Source organism: Xenopus laevis, chromosome 3S (genome assembly GCF_017654675.1).
Source record: "Xenopus laevis strain J_2021 chromosome 3S, Xenopus_laevis_v10.1, whole genome shotgun sequence".
Classification (NCBI taxonomy): Eukaryota; Metazoa; Chordata; class Amphibia; order Anura; family Pipidae; genus Xenopus; species Xenopus laevis.
Genome location: NC_054376.1, coordinates 102,883,593 through 102,908,206, shown reverse-complemented (window position 1 = coordinate 102,908,206; position 24,614 = coordinate 102,883,593). Strand labels below are relative to the sequence as shown.

Genomic DNA, 24,614 nt, shown 5'->3' with positions numbered 1-24,614 from the left:
TCCATGACCTGTGTAAAAATATATATTTTATATGGTCATGAAACTCCTCGGTAACTTATAATATCCTTATAATATTGTTATAATTTAGTTTATTCACTATATAGTTTATGTACAAGTATTGGCCGATACAAGCAGTAAAGAGGGGCCTGCTCAATAAAGCTTCTATAATATAATCATCTAATTGATCTCTGTCGGTTATCGATCTATCCCTGCAAATATTGGGACACTACAGAAGCTTATGAGTATATGCAATTTATTGTAACTCTTGTCAGAGCAGTAGCAACGGTTCTAAATGGAGCTGTGGGATAACCTGTATAGTTGGGGATTTTGTAAGGAGAGCAAAATGATGCTTGTAAGAATCTATATTGTTGTTTCCTATAGATATGCTGTGGTTTCTCATCTGTTTTTAAAATAGAAATCTCAGTGCTCTCACACAGACTCCCATTTTAAAATCCAGGGTAAAAAAAAAAAAAAAAAGCCATTATTCCAGGAAAGCAAATATAGAGACATGCAGCTGCTACTGTAACACTGCCTTGGCCTGTTTTCCTAAAGTCGAATACCTAACAGCCTCTTAGATGTGGCAGGAAAAGTCATCTTACAAAGGAAGTGAGTTTGCTAATCCATAATGTTTGATATTCTGAGCTCAGTGAAGAGGTTTATTTTTCCTACAAGTTAAAAGGAACAATACAGGCACCATATTTAAAAAAAAAACAAGGTGCTATCAGAAAAGTTTAGGCTTATTACCGAGACACTTGGAAGGACTTATTATTTTATTACAATACAGGCTGTTATACAAGCCCCAGCTAATTAATCTTTGGTATATGTTGTGTGTAAACAGTATAATGTGTACTAAGTAAACAGTCTTTTCTGTGCGGTGTATGTGTCATTTGTGTATCATATGCACATGTACCTGTCTGTGCAAGCACCATCTCTGTTTGGTGTAAACACTGGCTGAGGACAAATTGAATATTACTTGTTAATACAAATATATGCATATAATACAAATATATATATATATATATATATATATATATATATATATATATATATATATATATATATATATTTAGAGGTATGGGATCCGTTATCTGGAAACCCGTTATCCAGAAAGCTCTGAATTACAGAATGGCTGGCTCCCATAGACTCCATATTATGCAAATAATCCAGATTTTTAAAAATGATTTCCCTTTTCTCTGTAATAATAAAACAGTAGCTTGTACTTGATCCAAACTAAGATATAATTAATCTTTATTGGAAGCAAAACCCAAGATTCGTTAACCAGACCCAGGTCTCAAGTATTCTGGATAACCGGTCCCAGGACCTGTTATCTGAAATGCTCAATAATGGATCTTTCAGTAATTTGGACCTTCGTACCTTTAAACTCCTCATAGACGCGACGATTCTTCTTGCCGAACGACCGATTTTAGGGAAGTCTGACCAATCCTTCGAAATTATCGCTGCGGTTAGTGGGATTCGAACGATTCGGGCCGACATCTGTCAGGAAATTGATCGGCCAGGTCAAAAAATCTTTGTCGGTCCCAGTGCAATCTATCTATGTTTGCAGGGCTAAGCTGGCAACTCCCCTTTGTTTTCCTGGCAAATTGGTCTTTTTTAGTTGATGGTCAATTCGTACAATCGTTCCGAGAAAATCGTGGTCTCACGATGAGGATCGAATCTTTTAAAAATCTCAACATCTATGGCCAGCTTAAGTCTACTAGAAAATCATGTAAACATTAAATAATCCCAATAGGCTGGTTCTGCTTCCAATAAGGATTAGTTATATTTTAGTTGGGATCAACTACAAGGTATTGTTTTATTATTACAGAGAAAATTATTTTTACAAATTGTGGATTATTTGGATAAAATGGAGTCTATGGGGCAAATTCACTAACTTCCGAAAATATATATATATAGTTTGGATCAAGTACGAGGTACTGTGTTATCATTACAGATTGTGGATTATTTGGATAAATTAAGTCTATGGGAGTCTGCCTTTCTGTAATTCTGAGCTTTTTGGATAAATATTTATAGATATTAAGCTGTACATAAAAATAGGCCTGTAAATCATCCCTTTTTTTTTGATCTTGACCCGTGTTTCAAACGGATGCACATTTAGGGCAGGTCTTAAAGGACTGGTTCCGGCATGATGAGAGACGAAGTTTCCATTGCATGAACATCTTTCGTTGTACGAACATTATGGAGAATGAATACAAAAGATTAAAGAAACTGGATTTTTTTTTTGTGCCCACTAAATCTTGCTGTCAGGGTTTGCTGGGCATGATAACTATAAAATCCTCTCATGAGTGTGTGGATTTTTGTTCTAGATGCAACCCCAGTACTTAAACTACTTCCACGGAATAGCAGATTTCATGGTTTTCCCTTTCCTTTTGAATCTTCACAAGCATATCAAGAGCAGCCTGCGGCAATGCAAGTTTTCAGGAGGGAGGCAGAGAAAGCATCCTACGATCACGCTCGGTCGGGCAGTGATAATAAACGAGGTGGCTATATTTAGCCACTCACTCTGTAGTATTGTCACGTGGCTGTCAGCACATTTTACTATTAAGCTCACACTGTCGCCTCCTGCCCGCTGTTCTACCTCTCACAGTTCGTCATTGGGATCCTATTTATTACTGTGTCAATAGGAGGCTGGAGAAAATAGCAAACAAATTAATAACCATTCTGCTAGTTTGCTCTTCTTCGTAAACAATCGCTTTGGGACAAATATACAATGCATGAACCTTAAAAGGAAGCAAACATTTACTTTAAAGAACCCAACTTCCAAATGATTTTGTTCCCGCCTCAGTTTCTTATAGTCCCTTTTATTATCTACATACACCATTTTATTAAAGGGATACTGTCATGAGAAAACATTTTTTTTTCAAAATGAATCAGTTAATAGTGCTGCTCCAGCAGAATTCTGCACTGAAATCCATTTCTCAAAAGAGCAAACAGATTTTTTTATATTCAATTTTGAACTCTGACATGGGGCTAGACATATTGTCAATTTCCCAGCTGCCCCAAGTCATGTGACTTGTGCTCTGATAAACTTCAATCACTCTTTACTGCTGTACTGCAAGTTGGAGTGATATCACCCCCCTCCCTTTTCCCCCCCAGCAGCCAAACAACAGAACAATGGGAAGGTAACCAGATAACAGCTCCCTAACACAAGATAACAGCTGCCTGGTAGATCTAAGAACAACACTCAATAGTAAAAACCCATGTCTCACTGAGACACATTCAGTTACATTGAGAAGGAAAAACAGCAGCCTGCCAGAAAGCATTTCTCTCCTAAAGTGCAGGCACAAGTCACATGAACAGGCGCAGCTGGGAAACTGACAAAATGTCTAGCCCCATGTCAGATTTCAAAATTGAATATAAAAAAATCTGTTTGCCCTTTTGAGAAATGGATTTCAGTGCAGAATTCTGCTGGAGTAGTACTATTAACTGATGAGTTTTGAAAAAAAACATGTTTTCCGATGACAGGATCCCTTTAAAGTGCAGCAGTACCCATGCTCCTTTTTTTACTGATTTGTTATGCAGCTGCCTTTTTTTCAGTGCTTGTGCTTAATTGGAAGCTGAGACCAATAATCATGCTGTTAATGCAGCTACAGTATTGTGTTGGTGGTGCACCTGCACCTATTAGTTTGCTAGTGCTGGACTTTGTCATTTATTAAAGGAGAAGGAAAGCTACCAAGGCAGTTTATTGCCAATAGATTAGTCACAACAAACCAAAGCTAGAAGCTCCATTTTTATTCTTTAGAATGCTTTTCCATAACTGAGTAAACAGCGCTAGACATTGTCTGTTTGTTTAGGAGAGCAGCTGCCATATTGGCTTGCTGTGACATCACTTCCAGCCTGAGTTTCTCCCTGCTTGCTGATAGCTCTGAGCTCAGATTACAACAGGGAAGATTACAACAGGGAAGGGAGGAGTGAGGGGGAGAGGAGCAGACTGAGCATGCTCAAGCCTGGAGATTTATGGGAAGTCTGATACATAAGCCCATGTGTACACAATAGAAGGAAAGAAATGTGGTTTCTTTTGACAGAGGACTCAGAGCAGCATTACTTTGAGGGTTTACTGGTGTATTTATATAAACCTTTCTGATAAAGCTTACTTAGTTTTAACCTTTTCTTCTCCTTTAATAGCGAGACAATGCTTACATGGCTGATGGTAAATAGTAATTTGTCATCAGCAGGACTTTGCGCTCCATTCAAGACCTAGTACAAATGGTTGGTGTGCCTTGTGCCTCACCCTTGCAATGTTGTTTGCATAACTACTGTAGGTGTCCTTCGTATATTTACACATTTCAATTTTTAAGGGCCTTTAATTACTGTGGTTGGATACATTTCTTTTTCCTCTCTTTGTGTCTATTAATCAACCCGTATAAGGTTTCCTTGCAATGGAGCATGGATCACCTATCTAAATATCAGTAGTAATCTGACACCCGGAGTTTTCGCAGTGACCTAATTTCTAAGAGAGCCGTCTCTTTAAGGTACGACACTCGGTTTGAATGACAGTGTTGCCCTGACAATTCAAGGCACATCTCGTCTACTTCTTCCAGTAAAATAATTCCCAAGTGCAGAGGATAGGAAATGCAATCATAGGGGAATTTATTTGTACCACTGTTTCTGTCACAGTAAATTGCTTCTCTGTGGGTTTATAAGGTATATTCAGATAATGAAATGGAAACCCTGCAATGAAAGCTTGGAACTGTGTGCCTGCTGGTTGTTTCCATGGACATACAGCCAAACATGGCTTCTGTGCTTTCCCTATAGCATTTGTAATTCCTGGAATGAAGAACTATATTAATATTATACAGCAGCACATATAATAACTTACACTGATACATACATATGGTAACACATCCATACGATAATATGACCTGTGATAAATCATATCCTGCTCCTTATTTTCTTCTTACTAGGGAATTAGGGCTAGTTCTTGCAGGTAACTAACAAGGACAAACCAATAGGGGATTGTGGCACACTCTATTGCTTCTCGAGCAAATTCCCTTTGTTCTCTCAATTGTTTTGTCAACTTTGACAAGAAACAGCAGAAACAGAAGGGAGAACAAGGTCAATTGCACCTTTATTACCTTAAATTTTTAAAATATCACCTTTTCAACTATTTTATTGTAGATTTTGGAGATGAAATGCTGGTGTCAGAGCTAGAATTGTTGTAGTTCTGTTTCTAAAGTACAGTTTAACTGATATATGCAATACAGCCTGTGAAACAGGGCTCTCTCCAGCTTGAGCCTTGTGAACAGGTTGGAGTCTCCAAGAAATTTTTTCCCCTCCTTGGGGTAAATTTATCTGAGAGTGAAGTTCCGCCACTAGAGTGAAATTCCGCAGCTCTCAATTCATTTCTATGGGATTTTGAAAGGCGTATTTATCAATGGGTGAAGTGAAAGTTCATCCTTTGATAAATACGCTTATAAAAATCCCAAAGAAATGAATGGGGAGTGGCAGAATTTCACTCTAGTGGCGGAACTTCACTATTAACTTCACTCTTACATACCCCTTAAGGTGGCCATACATGGAGAGATCCGCTCGTTTGGCGATGTCGCCAAACGAGCTGATCTCCCTCAGATATGCCCACCTTGAGGTGGGCAATATCGGGCTGATCCGATCGTGGGCCCTAGGGCCCAACGATCGGATCTTAACGATGCCTAACGGGCGGTCGGATCGCGGGACCGTATCAACGAATAGATGCGGCCGCGATCTGACGTGATTTTTTTGTCCCATCTGATCGAGATCTGGCCAGATCTCGATCGGTGAAGCCCGTCGGGGGGGCCCCATACACGGGCCAATAAGCTGCCAACACGGTCTGTCGGCAGCTTATATCGGCCCGTGCATGGCCACCTTTAGTCTCTCCATGGGCCCACAAATATGTTGTACAGTGGAGTATTGCACCACTACATAGAATGATAAGGCAGCTGCCTTTGGGTTGGAGTCTATTAACATCAGTAATTGAACGAAAGACAATATGCTCTGAAGGAGGAGTAGCTTTAAAACCTAAGGCTTTTGCAGTCCTAAGCACTAAAAAAAAAACATGCTTATTTGGGAATTCATCTTCCTCAGGTTGATAGAAGGGACACGCTGTTCACTGCAAGATAACACCTCTGAATTAGAGTCTCTACTGCTAGAAAATACAATTTTGGTTTTAGTCCCTTAGAACATTCTCTGCTGTTTGGAACCAACAAAGCACAGACGTGGTGCTCCGGATCAACATTTTTTAAATTGGCCCATATCAGTCAGTGGTCCATTTCCAATATTGCTACTTGAAGCCTTGTTAAAACAATGTAGATGCACATCGACATTCCTATTGGCTGCCTGTACACTATGCGGTTATTGCTGCAGTAAGCTTTCCTGCAATCTACGTATGTAAGCTTTGCCGGTAACCCTAGCTGGAGGACAATGCAAGGTCTGACAATTCAATTGACATTTCTTCCCAAGGGAGAAGCACTGTGTAGAAAACCAGGCCATTCATTTTAAAATATCCTACATTTGCAGTAAATATATTTGCTGTAGGCTTTCCCTTAAACATGGCTCTAGTTCATTTCTTATGTGAATGCAGTGACTTATAGGATGCTCTTTTCTCTGCTAGTCTCTTTATCTATTAGACAGTAAGATTGACTAATACACATTTATTATAAAACAAGAAAAATAAGCATATATTCAAAAATGCCTGGCTTGTCTCTGGCAGTAGAAGCATTTTCTTTGCTCAAATAAACGGTGTGCTCCTAATGCTCCCTTTGATGCCAGTGCAACCATTCGAATGGATATGTAGGTTCATACAAACTGACTTTATTTTTTGTGATCAAGTCACAAGGCACACAATCTTCTGCTTGATAGTTTTATTAAACCGCTAATCCTTTTGAACCGGAGGCAGAATGAAAGAATTCTTGTTCATGACAAACCCAATAACGCAAAGGCTACTCAAGTGATTTCTAGAGAAATAAAATCAGGTTTCCAGGGAAAGATGGGGAAGGAGGAGAATGGTGGGGTTTAGTGAGGCACACACATTGTTTTGGCCTTAAAGGGATAGTGTCATGGGGAAATACGTTTTTTATTTCAAAACACATCCTTTAATAGTGCTGCTCCAGCAGCATTTTGCATTGAAATCTGTTTCTCAAAAAAGCAAACTGATTTTTGTTTATATTTAATTTTGAAATCTGACATGGGGCTAGACATGTTGTCAGTTTACCACCTACCCCCAGCCATGTGCTCTGATAAACTTCAGTCACTCTTTACTGCTGTACTGCAAGTTGGAGTGATATCACCCCCTCCCTTTCCCCCCCAGCAGCCTAACAACAGAACAATGGGAAGGTAACCAGATAGCAGCTCCCTAACACAAGATAACAGCTGCCTGGTAGATCTAAGAACAACACTCAATAGTAAAATCCAGGTCCCACTGTGCCACATTCAGTTATGTTGAGTAGGAGAAACAACAGCCTGACAGAAAGCAGCTCCATCCTAAAGTGCTGGCTCACTTAGAAAGCACATGACCAGGTAAAATGACCTGAGATGGCTGCAAACACATCACTTTTATAAATAAAATAAATACACTTGCTGGTTCAGGAATGAAATTTTAAATTGTAGAGTGAACTATTTGCAGTGGAAACCCGGCTTCCCCCCTACATTTCCTAACATATGCTATACACTGGGCTCATATGTAGGGCATTATAGCAACTCTATTTTCTTTATTAAGGTTCCCTGGACTGTGTAATGCAGGGGTCCCCAACCTTTTTTACTCGTGAGCCACATTTAAATGTAAAAAAGAGTTGGAGAGCAACACAAACATGAAAAAGTCCATGGATATTCCAAATAAGGGCTGTGATTGGCCTATCGCCCTTAGGTGTACTGGCAGCCTAAAGGAGGGTCCATTTGGCAGTGCACCTGGCTTTTATGCAACCAAAACATGCCTCCAAGCCAGAAATTCAAAAATAAGCACCTGCTTTGAGGCCACTGGGAGCAACATCCAAGGGGTTAGTGAGCAACATGTTGCTCGCGAGCTACTGGTTGGGGACCACTGGTGTAATGTAATGTATTTGCTGCAACATAAACGTCCATTCAACTTTAACTTCCCGCCGTATGCAAATTAGCCAATGCTAGCGCAACTTCGCTTCGCTTGCTGCAGTAATGCTAGCGCAATTTCACCGGCGTTCGGCGCCCTGGAGGCAACTTCGGATTTTAGTGAATCAGCGTTGTCCTGGAGAATCTATGCCTGGTGAAGTGTTGCGATGTGAGTGAAGCCGTCGCTGGCAAATTTTCGGAGGTTAGTGAATTTGCCCCATAGGACATAACTTCCAAACTGCAATGCAAACTATGGACAGTAGGGGCAAAGTGCCCCCATAACCAATTCATTGTAGAAAATCTATTAGGTCAGGTTGTGTTACCCATAACATGTCACTTACTGAATGCTGACTAGTTCTCAAGGTGGTTATGTCATTAATCTTCTGCACAAAAACGTTTTTCATCGATTGCAAGAGGGTTCCTATCAAGATCAGGCTGGGTACGTTGAGGATTCCAGAACTCCACCTTCCTTTAAGTAGATATGACTGAAACAGAAACAAAAACAGGATTGACTAATGTGTATTCACAGTCACATTTTGTAATAACCAGGAGCATTTTGCATTTCCCTATGTGCCACTTGATCAACCCTCGCTTTTCATTACACAGTAAATGCCTTTTTTGCGGCATCCAATTCATAGTGTTGGGGAATCACTGAGAGAGGAGACGGGACTGTAATTCCCATTCTAATGCAATTATTATCTAATAACGTTTTCACTTAGAGTAATGTAAAATTCTAATTTCTGTGGCTGGCAAAGAAGGCAATTTATTTGAGTGTAGAGATAGAGAGAGAGAAAAAACGAAATCTGTCTCTGAAGCCTTGTCAGCATATAAGACTAAGCTCAAGCATTAGAAATGAACAAGGCATGGAAGGACAGTTTCCATCAACATAGAAATAGCCTCACTTTTATCTAAATTGGGGCTGGAGACACATTAAGTTTGTAGAAATGAAAAAAATTCTCTTTGTTTAAAATAAATAATGTAAGGCTGTTTATCCATTTTGATAGTTATGGCTACTGCAATTATATCATACAATCTACCTGTCTGGTCCACAACATGAAAGATAGCACTAGCACAGACTTATTGGTCTGCTGAATGGTAATAACATCCAATCAGCTATTTGCTTTCAGTGACTAAAAATGGTCTTTAACAACCCTGAAAAAAAGGTTAGCATGCTCTTCAAAGTTGATACTTCACTTTGTTTGCTTGGTTAGAGTATACAGTTATGGAACCTTTTATCCAGAATACTTGGGACCTGGTGGTTTCTGGATAATGGATCTTTCCATAATTTGGATCTTCATATCTTAAATCTAATCATGTGAACATTAAATAACCCTAATTGACTGATTTTGCTTCCAGTAAGGATTAATTATATCTTTGTTTTGATCAAGTACAATGTACTGTTTTATTATTACAGTAATTATTTGATTACAATGGAGTGCATAATTCTGAGCTTTCTGGATAGCGGGTTTCCAGATAACGGATCCCATACCTGTGCTATATATATATTGCCAGTATTTTCTTGTTTTTGGCCCTCTTTAAAGAGTATGGCAGAAGCAAGAAATCATTTGACCTAGAATTGTCACTGAAGTGATAGAGTTTGCAAAACGCATTGATTTTCTTTTTATTCGTATGTCTTGCATAAAGCGGAGATTTCATTTCCTTAAGGAAGACATAAGCAAGAAACAACCAGTTTTCATTGTATTGCTATCAAAATGGAACATTAAGAAGTGTGCTTTGTTTTATTGTAGATTACAGCTCTCATACCTTACACAACAGCCCCAGATTTTATTTGCTACATTTTTCTTCTGGTTCTTTTGGAGGGTTAATTATAAACGTATTTATCCACACCAGTGTAAATGACTCAGATCAGCAGAACATTCTTTAAAAGGTAGTGTGTGCATCTGTCTAAATAATGCCAAGGGCTTTGCTAGTTCAGTAGTTTTGGCTCTGCTTGCTTACATTACCATTAAATGTCCTTCATTTAAAATGTTCTTTTGGCATTTTGTTTCTCCTGGTTGAAATGGAGACATAAATGACAGATCTGATTTAACGAGTAACGAATAAACTGGCTTAGTATATGACAGTTAATGTAAGGGTAAAATGCTTTGTGGGGTATGTCATGGTCACCTAATGGTTTATAGGTTCATAGTTCACTTCAGAATATGTACAACTGGCACTTTTACCTAGATTTTATCTCCAGAGTAGAATGAAAGATTAACCTAAATTAATTTCAAATTTGTGGATAAGATAAAAACAGTTAAAGTTTGGCAGACAATACAGGTTTTGCGAGTAGTTTAGACGCTACTATTGTTAACATTATTATTAACATGTATTTATATAGCGCCAACATATTTTGCAGCGCTGTAGATGCTACTAGGAGTCATTTATAACCATTTGACAAATTTGTACCTGGGCAGTAACCCATGACCACAAACCAAATGCTTGCTTTCTCTGTTCTGCTTGCAGCTGGCTCAATAAAGCAAATCACTGATAGGGATAATGCCCAGGTGTAGTGATGGGCAAATTTATTTGGCAGGCGTGAATTCCCTGCAAATTCCTGCGATTTGCCGCCGGCGAATACATTTGCTAAAACGTCGCAAAAATTTGCCTACTTCTAGTTCAGATGACTCGTTCCGCTGCAACTTTTGCCCTCTTTCCCTCTAGTACACCCCCCTCCGTCACTCACTCCCCTCCCTCAGTCACTCCCTCCAATGGCCTTCCCCTTCGCTACTATGCCTTGTGTTTTTTTGGCAATTGCATTTGCGAAGTTGCGAGTGCGCGCACACGGGGAGGGGTATCCGACCGGGTGCCTAGGGCGCCCTGTCGCCATGGCCCAGTCCTGAGCACATAACATTTAAAATGAATGAAATTAACCCACCAGAAAAACAGTAGCCAATTATCACATCAAGAACCAATAGTCAATTAATTATTTTACAGGTAGAGCAAACATGTGGCACATAAAGCCATACATATTCTGTATTTGTCATTCCTATTTTCCCTAGGTATGCATAGGTCCTCTTCAACTCTTATTGAACTGTCATAATTCACAGCTTGCCATCCACAGCTGATTATTACAAGTCAATGAATATTTGGTTAATTAATGTGACCATGAACAGTAAATGGGTGTCCAGAAGCCATTATATTCTTTTGTCACAGCAGCTTAAAAAAACAAGGTCAGGAGAGAAGCTTTCATCTTAGGAACATACATTTGGGTTTTACATTTAGGGCACATCATAGAAGACTTCATAGTCAATTAAAAGTTTCTCCAATAACCTTCATTCATATATGCAAAAGTATATCCTAGTCCAAGTGAAATATCTTCATTTTTTCATGGCATATTTGTATGACAAATATTGATGCAAAGTGACAATCCAAGAACATGCAGAAATAGATCCATACATTGCATAACTATACTTTTTGTTCTTTTGTAAGCATCAGTCTCTATTTTCCTCTTGGGAATGGAGGGGAACAGCTGCAACAAAAAGGAATCTGCATTTCTACTATGCCTGGGAAGGATACTGAGCCAACCTCCCTAATTACTGGGACATGTAAAGGAAATGTTCACTGAATAACGGAGTTTAAATCTTGATTCATGTAACTCTTTCTGGGAAGCCCTGTGATAGGAAAACAAGTACCGTATGTTCCTTGTAAAGTATGAAATACATTTCAAATGATTTTCTTTGAGTCAATGCTTGAGCCATGCTTGAAACAAATCTACACATGCTACTGCCACCACGTTAGAGTCACTTTGTTAGTGGATTATTGGGGATGTTTTATTCTCGAGAAAGAAACCAGACATATTGATCTGAAGACAGGTGATGCCAAAGAAACTCAACCTTTGAATGCATAATTTAGCAGATTTTTACATTTGTCACTGTATCTAAATTGCCTTAGTTGTGACCCTCACTTTTGATGGACTTTTGTAGAGATTAAAAACAGCCATTTTGTAAACCCATATGCGTTTTTTACATTAAGCCACACAACATATCAAGTAAGTAATGGTTAACGTGTTACCTGCCCAGTTTCAAGAGGCTTTGATTTTTTTTAAGCATGTACTTGTAAACAATAAAAAAAAAGTGCTGATTCCTTCATTATTGCATCCTGTGGATTATAAAAGCATAAAATAAATTGGTAGCCATAAGCATTTGCTGAAACCTGCCAAATTGTAAGATTACACTGTTGGCAGGAATAAATGATCTTCCATGTTCTCAGCATATTTCTTATTTTTTTCAAAATATGAAATGCAATCGAACTGCTTCTTGTAGTATATTGTCATTATAGTGTTGGAAGCCTTTAACACTTCCAAAGTTTGCAAAAACTGCAGCAAATTCAGACTAGTTCTGCTTTTTATCACACTAGACAGATCAGCTGACTGGTTGCTGGGCTGCATGGCAATGGAGCAAATAGAATATAAACCCACCAGTGGTTTAATTTAAAAAAAAAAAAAAGAAAAGAAAAATTGTATAAACAGGTATGGGATCCGTTATCCGGAAATCCGTTTTTCAGAAAGTTTCTAATTACAGAAAGGCCATCTCTCATAGGGGCAGATTTACTAAAGGGCGAAAGTGACTAACGTTTGCGAGAATTCGCCAGCATGACATCATTCTGATTTATTTTAGGGGCACAGGCGTCACTTCGCTAGCGAAGGAGATAGACTCTAGCGGTAATTTGCACCCTTACGCCTGGCTAAGTTGTGCTCAGACGAAAGGACGTAACTACGCAAATTCACTAAGATGCGTATTTTACTGAACGTTACCTCTTGTGCCAGACTTGCCTTTGCCACCTCAGACCAGGCGAAGTGCAATAGAGTAGATAGGACTTCCCAAAAAACGCTGCCGACTTTTCATTTTTCAAGGTGAAAGGCTGCCAAAGATCGTAGTTTTTTTTCTGGGGTACCCGGCTTCCCCCCTACATTTTCTAACATATGGCACATAAACTATACACTGGGCTCATGTGTAGGGCAATATAACAACTCTATTTTATTTTATTAAGGTTTCCCAGGCTTGTGTAATGTAATGTATTTGCTGCAACATATACGTCCATTGAAATCGAAACTTCCAGTCGTATGCAAATTAGCCAATGCTAGCGCAACTTTGCTTCGCTTGCTACAGTAACCCTAGCGCTACTTGACCAGCGTTCGAATCCTGGCGAATCTACGGCTGGCGAAGTGTTGCGATGTGAGCGAAGCCATCGTTGGTGAGTTTTCGGAGGTTAGTGAATTTGCCCCATAGACTCCATTTCATCCAAATAATCCACAATTTGTAAAAATAACTTTCTCTGTAATAATAAAACAATACCTTGTAGTTGATCCCAACTAAGATATAACTAATCCTTTTTTGGAAGCAGCACCAGCTTTTTTGGGTTTATTTAATGTTTACATGATTCAATTCATGAAGATCCAAAGTAAAGAAAGATCTGTTATCCGGAAAACCCCAGGTCCCGAGCATTCTGGATAACAGGTCCCATGCCTGTATCTATGACACTACTTTCAACTGTATTTTACAGTGTGTTTGTAACATTAAGGAATACTTCCCCTTGCTTATTTCCACTTGGTGGTGACGTTACATGGAAATATCTCTGTACAGAGCTTTTCTGCACCTGTTCCCCTGAGCTCACACTTCTTCTCTAATGAAGATTAAATATTTATAAAGTATAGGAAGGAACCTATTCTGCCTTCTTCAAGCTAACGGCTTCATTTGTGTTTATAACTCAAATTCAATTGTCGGTGACATGTAGACAAAGGCCCCAACGACTTCTATTCACTGTGACATTTTATACAGTATCACAGCAGGAGGTGCATTTACCTTATCCGGTGTTTGCAATCTGACATTAAACGCTGACAAATGCCATTTTTCAAGCTTTGCAGTGCTGTTTTGTTTGTTAGCTTAGCAACATTAGAAAGTAATGACTAGCCAGAAGGCGGGAAGTTGGCCAATGCCAAAGATTTCTTCCAGAGAAGTGGGTTATATCGTTCTGAAGCAGATAACAACTAAAGGTCATCAAAGGGCTGAAACATGGGGGGGGGGGGACTCAAAGTTATAATACAATTCTCTAAAACAGAGATCCCCAACCAGAGGCTCATAAGTAACATGTTGCTCACCAACCACTTGAATGTTGCTCCCAGGGGCCTCAAAGAAGGTGCTTATTTTTGAATTCCAGGCTTGAAAGCAAGATTCAGTTGCATAAAAAACAGGCAATCGCAGCACCTATCTGGCACTCTCATGGCTCACAGGTAAAAAAAAGTTTGGGGACCCCTGCGCTAAAGCAATGGTTTCCATACAATATGGTTATGCCATCTGATCAAACAGCAAGAATACTAGTATAGGAGTTACAAACCTCACAGTAACAGTATCCAGGATAGCATATGAATATTCTAGGGATGCACCGAATCCACTAAATGGGATTCGGCCGAATCCCCGAATCCTTGGTGAAAGATTCGGCCGAATAGCGAACCAAATCCTAATTTGCATATGTAAATTAGGGTCAGGAAAGGAAAAAGTGGAAAAAATTCTTCTTTTGTGTTGAAAAGTCACATGATTTGTCTACCCACCCCAAATTTATATATGCAAATTATGATTCGGATTCGGTTCGGTCAGGCACAAAGATTCAGCCGAATCCCGAACCAAATCCTGGATTCGGTGCATCCCTACAATATTCTCCTGAATTCTAATACATTCTTCACACTGGACCACTGGTTCATTAGTTCTCTACCCTCAGTTGTCCTTGCTTAAAAGGTGGAGCAGGCATAACTGATGCATTCTATATATAATATTATCATATGGCGTTGAACTGATTTCAAGATTTTGCTATATGGTTAAGATATAATTGTTTCCAAACCTTAGGAAACATGAATCTATTGGATTAGTAGGATAAGCTTTCCTCTTTCCATGGTGGGTCCGGGTGCTCATGCCCCAGACCTTCAGCAAAGGGGAGTAATACACAGAAATTCGATTGTAGGCAGGCACCACCCCGGAATACCAAAGTCAAGAAGTTAGTAGAATCCAGGAGCCCAAAATTTAAATAATACAAAAATCTTTATTTTACATTATGTATAAAAATAAAAGCCTTAAGCGTTTCATGTCGCAAGGACACTTAACCATTGGCTCTTTAGATATAATTTGGCAAAAATATTTGTACAGTGTTCTAATTCTGTTTTAAAGAAAAAAGGCCATTATATATTGAGGCCAATGTATTACAGGATTAGTACAGAAGTGTTAGCTTACTTTAGGTGTAGGTATCAATTTTCATTAGTTGTTTGTGTGATGATCATTTGCAGGATAATCCAAAGACAGATCATGCAAATTGCTAATACTATATCCCAGGGTGCAGTATTAGCAGTCATCTGACTTTAAGGGCTGCTGATTGGGATGTATGTACAAGATTTAAGCCAGGCCAATTCTCACTTATAGAAGCCAACAAGAGGAAGACTGTAAGGGCATATACCTGCAGTTGGACTGTCCATTTGAAGGCCCTGGTAGTTGATCATACCCAACCCTACTCATTGGATGTTTATGTTTCCTAAACTACCCAGTGGACTCAGATCTATGATATCCTAATTGTGACATAATGCAACAAACATGGTATGTCAGTTAGGTCAGCGCTAACATACATAATATAATACTGTAAATAATGCTTTTTATTTAATTCCCTTTCAAAAGACTGAAAAAAGTGATTATGTGAAAACAGGCGTTGCCAATTAAAGTGAATAAAAATGTCTTTGTGGTGGGGTTTTTCCAGGTTTATTATTATAATGCTTTGCCAGTTGTTGCCACATGTATGATACCACTTAATTTCCATTATAATGTCTCACTGGGAAGGTTATAAAATGGAACAATATGTTTCTTTACACCCATGTTGTGGACTGAAAGCTCAATCCTTCTGGGAGTTTACTTGGAAAATTTGCTCTTGATATGGGCCTGAACTTCTTGCATTTGCTGATTTCAGTTTGAATTCCCATTAACTGTTGTATTTGCCTCTCCCCAGTGCAGAGTCCAGCAATATTCAACTCGCAAAAAGATGAGGCTGCCAAGTAGAGCAAAGCAGCCCTGTTCAGTGTACTACTGTAATAAAGGCCAGTAGATACATATAGTACATTGCTGTGGAGCGCTCTGATTATATATAAGGCCAAGGAGTCAAAGATCTCTCCCCATTTTAAGCACACAATGGTATTGATTGGGCAATGGAACTGACTCACCATAGACATTCCTGGAATCTTTCAGGTTCCGTCCTTGGAATTAGGGATTTGATCAATATGTCAAGGATTAGATTCTTAGGGGTTATTTACTAAATTCTGAATGCAAAAATCCCAAAAGTATTTGTAAAATCAGACTTATAAAAAATCACAATTTTTTCAGAATTTATTAAACCCTGAGGGTGGAAAAGTCAGAATCAAAATCCGGCATCTCAGACCTGTCCAGGTTGCTTTCCACTTACTGTAAGTAAATTGTGTCCTACTGTTTCTGTTGGAGCCTTTAGCTGTTTGTAACCATATTATTGGTGCAGCAGGTTCAACATTTCTTAAAGGACCATTAACAGCAAAAAAAAATGTAAAAAAATTTGTTAGTATGCTACAAAAAAAAAGACACCAACACATATAAACTTTAAAGTTGCAAAGTCTTAATTAAGAAATAATTTACTGAAAGTCCGCGTGCGCTCCTCTTCAGAAAAGGAGATTGGCGATCCATTGTGTGGCACTCCATTTCTCCTCCTGCCTTCCTTATAGGAGATGGAGAAATTGAGCACCGCACGATGGATCGTCGCCCTGTCGCCATTTCTGAAGAGGAGCGCAAGTGGAGTTTCGTTAAGTTATTTCTTAATAAAGACTTAGTGATTTTAAAGTTTAATATGTGTTGGTGTCTTTTTAGCGTTGGCTAATTTGCATACGGCGGGAAGTTAAAGTTGAATGGACGAATATGTTGCAGCAAATACTTTACACTACACAAGTCCAGGGAAGCTCAATAAAGAAAATAGAGTTGTTATTAGGCCCTACACATGAGCCCAGTGTATAGTTTATGTTCCATATGTTAGGAATTGTAGGAGGGAAGCCGGTAACCCCCAAAAAAATGTATGTTCTTTTGCTGCCTATCACACTGAAAACAGAAAAGACGCCAGCGTTTTTTGGGACTTAGAAAATTTTTCAGCTAAATTTTTAGGAACTCCTGCGCCCGTTAGTAAATTGGCGAAGTACTGAAATGACATCACACTCGCAAATTTTCACCAGCATTAGTCACTTCGCCCTTTAGTAAATTTGCCCCCAACAATGTGTGGCTGGCGGGTGGCATACCCAGACTGAAACATTAGCAAGGTAAACAAGGGCAGGGTTACCCTGCATGTCCTTTCTTCTCTCATTGATCAAAGTTTAGCATTAGAAATCGCCCTAAAGCTGTTCTCATTCCATCATCATTCTAATGAGAGTGCAGGCTGGGTAAAATGGGCATTGTGTAAGCTTTAAATCTAAACAGATGGTTTGTGGGCTGCTGCATTAGTAAGGCTTTCAGCAGGACATTCAGCAAAGCTCTACATCACACTGCTATGGATATGATGATTTTACATTTTATTTCAAAACTAGCAGACAGTAAGTAAAGTGCCAGCCTCTTTGCTTATGTAAGATGGCCATGTTTTATTTTACTAATTAAACTGACTAATCAAGCTGTAACCTGCAGAATATTAGGTATTATGTCTCAGCATTTAAGTAATCAAACAGGAGAATATTAGGCTTGGGGTTTGCTCAAACATAAGGCTGCATCCTGCTTGTACAAGAATGGCGGATGACGGCCGAACCCTGGTGTGTCGCACGCAAAGATAGACTAGGATTAGTAATTTACTACTGCTAGTGTAAATCGCTTTTCTTTAGATGACGGAGAAAACAGATGTGCCTGTTTCCTCCTATTAGCTTCTCTTTCTGAGTTCTAAGCAAAAACATTCCTATTGGCATTCCTTGTGTGCAATAGAATCCTCAAACTCACACTCTGTGTGTTAATGGGTCCTTGCTTTTGTCCAGAGGAAAGACGCTATGGTACACTCTTTACCCAGGCCATCCCACCATTCTCAGCAAGCAGACAAAATTCTATGATGTGCACTTTCATTGCACCAGCTACACAGGTAGAAACAGATGGTTCCTCAGTGGAAGACATCTGTTGTACTGCAATAAAAGCCTTGATTTAAGTGACAGATGACAGAGTAATACTCCGAGCAAGCGTATTACTTTCTGGTTATTTGTTATTTTTTAATTATTTACATTTCTTAATTTTTCTAGCTAATGAGCCTCGGTTTACAAAATGCATGTAGTATGTTTAGTAGGTTTGTAACTTTATCTATAAATTTGCCTCTTCTTTCTCACTTGGTCTACGCAACTGCAGGTGCCCTTTATCTTGACTATGCTCTACTCATTGTCCTCAGCACAGTGTTTAATCCTTCCAAAGATGTTTTCTTGTAAATGTGATGATGATGATGAGTGGGAGTCAGATTTAAGGATTGTAAACAATAACTGGGGGTCACAGCCCTTAACCTCTTCTCCAAAACCAGCATAGACATGGAGTCTCGTGGTGGCATCAGTGGGGACTCTGGGGAGTAAAGAAAAAGAGAGTTTCTGTTAAAGCCTTCTTTGGAAATACAACAATTGTATTTCTTTATAACGGAATACAATCAGGCATTCTACTTTTAAACAGAGAGCTTATCGACTGCAACTAACAGAAAGCCCTCCCAGCCAAAAGGAGTTGTCGTTCTACAGCTGTAGGTGGACCGTTTGTTAAACTTTGACTTTCCCTCTAATTATTACATACTATTAAGTACTATGCTGATCTAATATGATTATTCTTCAGGGCATTCCAGATAAATGAGGTACTGGGAGTTGCCTTGATTGGTATCACCTCTTGTGCCTGGACTGTGGGTGAATGGGTGACTGATTTGGATAAGGTTACAACTGCAAGGGAGCAATATGTCTTACATGCAGAATAAAAGGCACACATTCTTCAAATGTCCTTCATATTTGGTGCAGCGGTGTCTGCTCAAAAATGGAGGCCACCTTCCCCTTGAAGGGGATCCATTTATCAATCTACTAATCACTGAATAGGGCTTCCTTCAGTTTTATCTATCTATCTATCCTATCTCTCTCTCTCTCTCTCTCTCTCTCTCTCTCTCTCTCTCTCTCTCTCTCTCTCTCTCTCTCTCTCTCTCTCTCTCTCTCTCTCTCTCTCTCTCTCTCTCTCTCTCTCTCTCTCTCTCTCTCTCTCTCTCTCTCTCTCTATATATATATATCATTTACAAACAGATGATTCCACTTTATGTAACTATGTAAATACACATTATCATTTTTTATGTAGTTTGACCGTAAAAGTTGAATTGCACAAAGGAAATGCACAAGGACTGACAATCTGTATTGTTCCTATTTACTTCTATCTTTATTTAGCTTCTTGCTGGCTAAAACAGTTATACAATAATTATTTTTGGTTTTGGATGTACAGTCGCATAAATACTTTTTCCACTGTTGTTCATGCCCTAATCAAGAAGAGAACTCATTTACTTGAGCTACAGCTAGAATGCTACTGTAAGTGGCATAAGGAACCTGGAGATTGGGACACTGTGAGTCAGATTTATTATATAAATAAAAAGAAAGATGAATTATTGATTGAGCCTGGATCTGACTGGTATGGCATTGCATCATATAATGATTAGCAGTTGTTCCACTCCTTTCAGAAACCGGTACAAAGTTCAGCTGACTTTCATTTTTAAGGAAATAATCAGAACACAATGAAAGTAATGGGCATTTATCCAAAAGCAACTGTCAGGGTTTCATGTACATTGCATTTGTTTAATCTGCGCTGTATTGTGTTTTTTGGTACATATTTGTAGCTCCCAATTATGGAATGAAAACTTACCCATTTGGCAGAGGCATGTAGTTTTCTTGCATACATGTAGGCCAATTAATGCTGTTTGTACAGGCCCTTGAACAAATGCACTTGAAATCAAGTATACAAATATAGAAAAGTGTTGTAACATGTTTTGTGAAGTACCACACACAAAACAAGTTTTTTCTGGCAAAGCCTTGGCACACATTGTACCTACATCTCCCATTTACTTATCAAAAGTTGTGTTGATTCTGGAACGGAACGCCATTTCGCTGTGACTTTCTACTATGTGTGATCTAAACCCCTCATACCGGGATATTTTTTTAATCACAGTTTAGTCACAGTTTGAACTAAAGCAGCAAAGATATATTTAGATGCCTATTTTGTAGTTATAATTAATCTGAGTGGGAGATTCTTATAAGAATTCTACTAAGATACTAGGGCTGCAGTGTTCAGGAAAATGCCTTGCTATATTAATATTGCGATTTTGAAATCTTGATAAGAACATTCTGAGCTTGCACATTTACGCCTACCGTATAGCCTTTTCTGATTTATTGTGTCAAAAGACCATAATTGCCTTTGGTTTCTTCTAAACAGCAGATTTTAAAATCCACTCACGTCAGTGGACCACCTGAAACAATTACTTCAATTGTTTGTGATTAGGTTTTTTTTTTTTTAATAGATTATAACGCATTATGAACGCTACTTTGAAATCCTTGGGCTTAGTTTGGGATGATGTTCTTAGTTAAGAAGAAACTAATGGGTGTTCTCATTTTCAGAGGCTTACTAATAAATGTAACTGACCCAAACTGAAATCATTTTTAGAGGTCTTAGTCAGTGTCCCTTGCAATGCTGCCCCAAGGATCCTTTCATGGTTACAAAACCCTCTTTCCCTCCTCCCCAGCGTTAGGCAGTGCCAGGCATCAGGGAGAGTTTAGAAGAAAGAGTCACTGTAGGTACCAGCTGCTTAGTGTAATTAGAGTGATATATTTAGCTATGTTCCCAGAGCATGCAGTTAAGTCCTACGCACTTCAACCATCTCCTCCGCACATCACATGATCCACAAAACACTGCTCGAACAACATTTTCCTCTTGTTAGTAGTAGAATTGAGCTTAACCCCTTTGATGTCAAGACAGTGCAGTCTTCCTCTGGCAGTAAGGGCTAATTAAAGACAGGCACCAGGGACTTAAACATACCATACATCAATATTACATTCATTGTAACATGTGCAACCTGCCATTAGCTGTACAATGATGGTAAACATAATATACGCCTCTGCCTTTTTATTATGTCTGGTCTATTCACCTGGAGGCCTGAGGACTGAAAGTCACCCTCAAGGTTTTTGTATGGCTCCCAACCTGCCCAAAGTCCCAACAGAATTATTTTTCTTTGCTTTCAGTCAGCCCACTAGTAAACAGTAGTGAATATCATTTAATAAATAAAGCCATTGCATTATATTGTGTACAAAGGAAAAGTGGTTCAGTAAATGGATCTTCTCCACAAGAAATTTACCTCCTCCATATACAAGGCAAAAGATTAATTAAACAAGAACTTGCTGTAAAGAATACTTCATTAAGCTCCGTATTATTTAAGTGTAGGGGTCATCTCCAACTAGAGGGGTGGCTCTTGTTCTCAGACTAACAGGCAAAGGGGTGTTTCAACAAGGTCTTGGCCAATCTGTGTCCTCCCAGGCTGCTTCTCCTTTAAAGCTGACTTTTGAAAGATGAGAAATGGTCAAATGCACATGTATATTCCCGTACTCAAAATAATGAAAACATGTCCTAATGGGTGTTGAATTTGTTCATCTTTGTTTAATTGACTTATTATTGTGTCTTTTGAGTCCTGTGTTGTGCAACCTAATGTCCACAGACAAACCTCATTTTGATTGATTCTCAGGCTTTTTTTCCCCTTTATGGTTCTCCCAAAATCAAATTGGTTTTCAAACTCATGAAAACATGATACATTTAATACTATTAGCTGGGAAAACAGAATGAACTCCTCGGGTTTTTATTGCAGATGCGTAGTGGAAGGCATTTGCGTTAGAAACACAATGGCACCAAGCCACGCCAAAAATGAACCAGTGAGTTCCATATGTTCTGAACCTTTGCAAAATGCTAATAACCAGTGTAAAAAAAAGACTGCAATCTATGGAGATGTGTTATGTTAAAAGTTTTTAAAAAATAAAAAAAAATGGCTCGTGTTTCTGCAGTTGACCTACTTACTTAAGTGCTGACCATTGATTAATTAAATGTTGATTCTTCAGTTTCACAGTCCCTTATCTGCATCTATATATAACTGTATTATAACATACTTAGGAACTGCTTCTGTTCATAGGAGTACTCAGTTTGATCTACAGTATCATTAATATTCAGAATATTAATAATAAAAGAAAACTTTGTGGATTTACTACAAGTGTAATACATAGCGCTAGTAATATTGACGTTGGCCACATGTTCCTATATACAGCCATTCTTTAAAATAAATGATGTCTTCAGTTGAAATGCCTATCTTTTCTTTCATTTGTCATCAGTGTGTGTTTTTGATCTTTCTTGCAGGAACCCGGTGCGGAACCTCTTTCATTGGACTTCCCTGAGATCGATCTGTCTCAGTTGGATGCAAGTGATTTTGACTCTAACACTTGCTTTAATGAGCTGCAGTGGTATAATGATCACTCGGAAAATGATTCTAGCCAGTACAGCACTGACGACTCAGAGTTATTACAGGTGATTTAATAGAGCTTTATTTGTGTTTACTGAAACTTTAAGGAACTTAATGCTTTTACTTTATGCTAGACTCTTGCCTGGGATCTCTTTGCTCAAGGTGTATTTTCTTCAAGGAGTTTTTTTTATCTTAATTGTTGTGCACGAAGGGACATATAAGTAATGTTCATGAAGGACCATTTAATGTAATGTGCATGTTGGGTTAAATTTAGGTTATACCCAGTGAAAGTAATGTAATCTCCAAAAAAAGAGATTTGGAATAACATTGCCTTGAGGCATTTACAAAAGCAAAATCTTTCCTCCTCATGGAATAATCAATCAATTCTATTTCGATGTTCTAACGTCAGAGCCAATTTTAAGACCATCTATCCAGTAGGGATCTGGGAAACATAAACTTGGAAGATAGGAGTGATAAACATGAAACCTAAGTTCCCTTCTTGTTTCATTGCCACTATGAATGATCTATCTTGTACTAATATACTTCTGTAGAAAACTTCTTGTGCCAGCAGCCAATTAAATCTGTCATTGTGCTTGCGAAGAATCATTCCCATGTGAATTATTTCACAGACAGAACAGAATGGTGTAGGCGTTGTCCACAGTGTGAATGGTAAAAGTATATAACTGCTTATGGGTATTTTGGCTTATCAGAAATACCCAGAGTTTCTACATTACCAGGACCACAGGATGGACATCCCTATGCTAACTCATTAGTGTTCACCATTAAGGTTAATAAAGAGCACTAATGAGTTAATGTAGGGATGTTCAATCTATGTTTGTCTAGAAAGTAGAACATTGTGTATAGGGCTGTCCCTAAATTAAATGGCAAATATCCTGGGCACTATGTCTGACCATATATTATTATGCACCCAACAGCTAATTTTTTAATGTATTCATTTTGCAGTGATTAAAGGGATACTGTCATGGGAAAACATTTTTTTTTCAAAATGAATCAGTTAATAGTGCTGCTCCAGCAGAATTCTGCACTCCATTTCTCAAAAGAGCAAACACATTTTTTTATATTCAATTTTGAAATCTGACACAGGGCTAGACATTTTGTCAATTTCCCAGCTGCCCCTGGTCATGTGACTTGTGTCTGCACTTTAGGAGAGAAATACTTTCTGGCAGGCTGCTGTTTTTCCTTCTCAATGTAACTGAATGTGTCTCAGTGGGACATGTGTTTTTACTATTGAGTGCTGTTCTTAGATCTACCAGGCAGCTGTTATCTTGTGTTAGGGAGCTGCTATCTGGTTACCTTCCCATTGTTCTGGCTGTTTGGCTGCTGGGGGGAAAAAGGGAAGGGGTGATATCACTCCAACTTGCAGTACAGCAGTAAAGAGTGATTGGAGTTTATCAGAGCACAAGTCACATGACTTAGGGCAGCTGGGAAATTGACAATATGTCTAGCCCATTAAGAACATCCCTTTACAAAAGAACATCCCTTTACAAAAGATTTCATAGAAGCCCAGTAGTTTATTATTAAAGTAAATTAATGAGTCACAATGCTAGTAATGTGTGTTTTGTTTTTCTTCTAGATCATAGACAGTGAAAATGAAGCCTTACTGGCCGCACTCACACAGACACTGGATGATATTCATGATGATGATATCAGCCTCTCTGCCTTCGTATCTTCGGGAGATGACAACGTCTGCCCATTACCCGTCCTCTCACTTAAACCCAGCTTAGCTGAACTCCCAATGAGCCCCGAAAGTGAAGATGAGCTGTCTATAGTAAGAACCACTTCCTACTGTTTAAGGTGGAAATGGATGAGGCCCTGAATAGCCGCCTGCATGGGTATGATAGGCAACAAAGGTCTGAATTTTTTCATTTAAGGCTTTAAAAAAAATATACAAAACTCATCCATATGTTGTATGTGTAATTTGAATGTTTCCATATATTTATACTGGGTGACAAGATACAAATATATTTTTTGGGCTCAAAGCACACCACTTCAATTGGTATGTTGAAGTGATGTGA

At 38.7% G+C, this 24,614-nt stretch overlaps 1 protein-coding gene across 1 annotated transcript in view; it reads left to right on the top strand.

The window, feature by feature from the left end:
- The window catches only part of ppargc1b.S (peroxisome proliferator-activated receptor gamma, coactivator 1 beta S homeolog), an 80,820-nt gene that overhangs the window by 33,622 nt on the left and 22,584 nt on the right, over positions 1-24,614 (top strand). The window contains exons 2-3 of the mRNA XM_018256128.2: positions 22,476-22,643; positions 24,173-24,367. Coding sequence (XP_018111617.1) covers positions 22,476-22,643; positions 24,173-24,367 — 363 coding nt within the window. The remainder of the gene's footprint in view (positions 1-22,475; positions 22,644-24,172; positions 24,368-24,614) is intronic.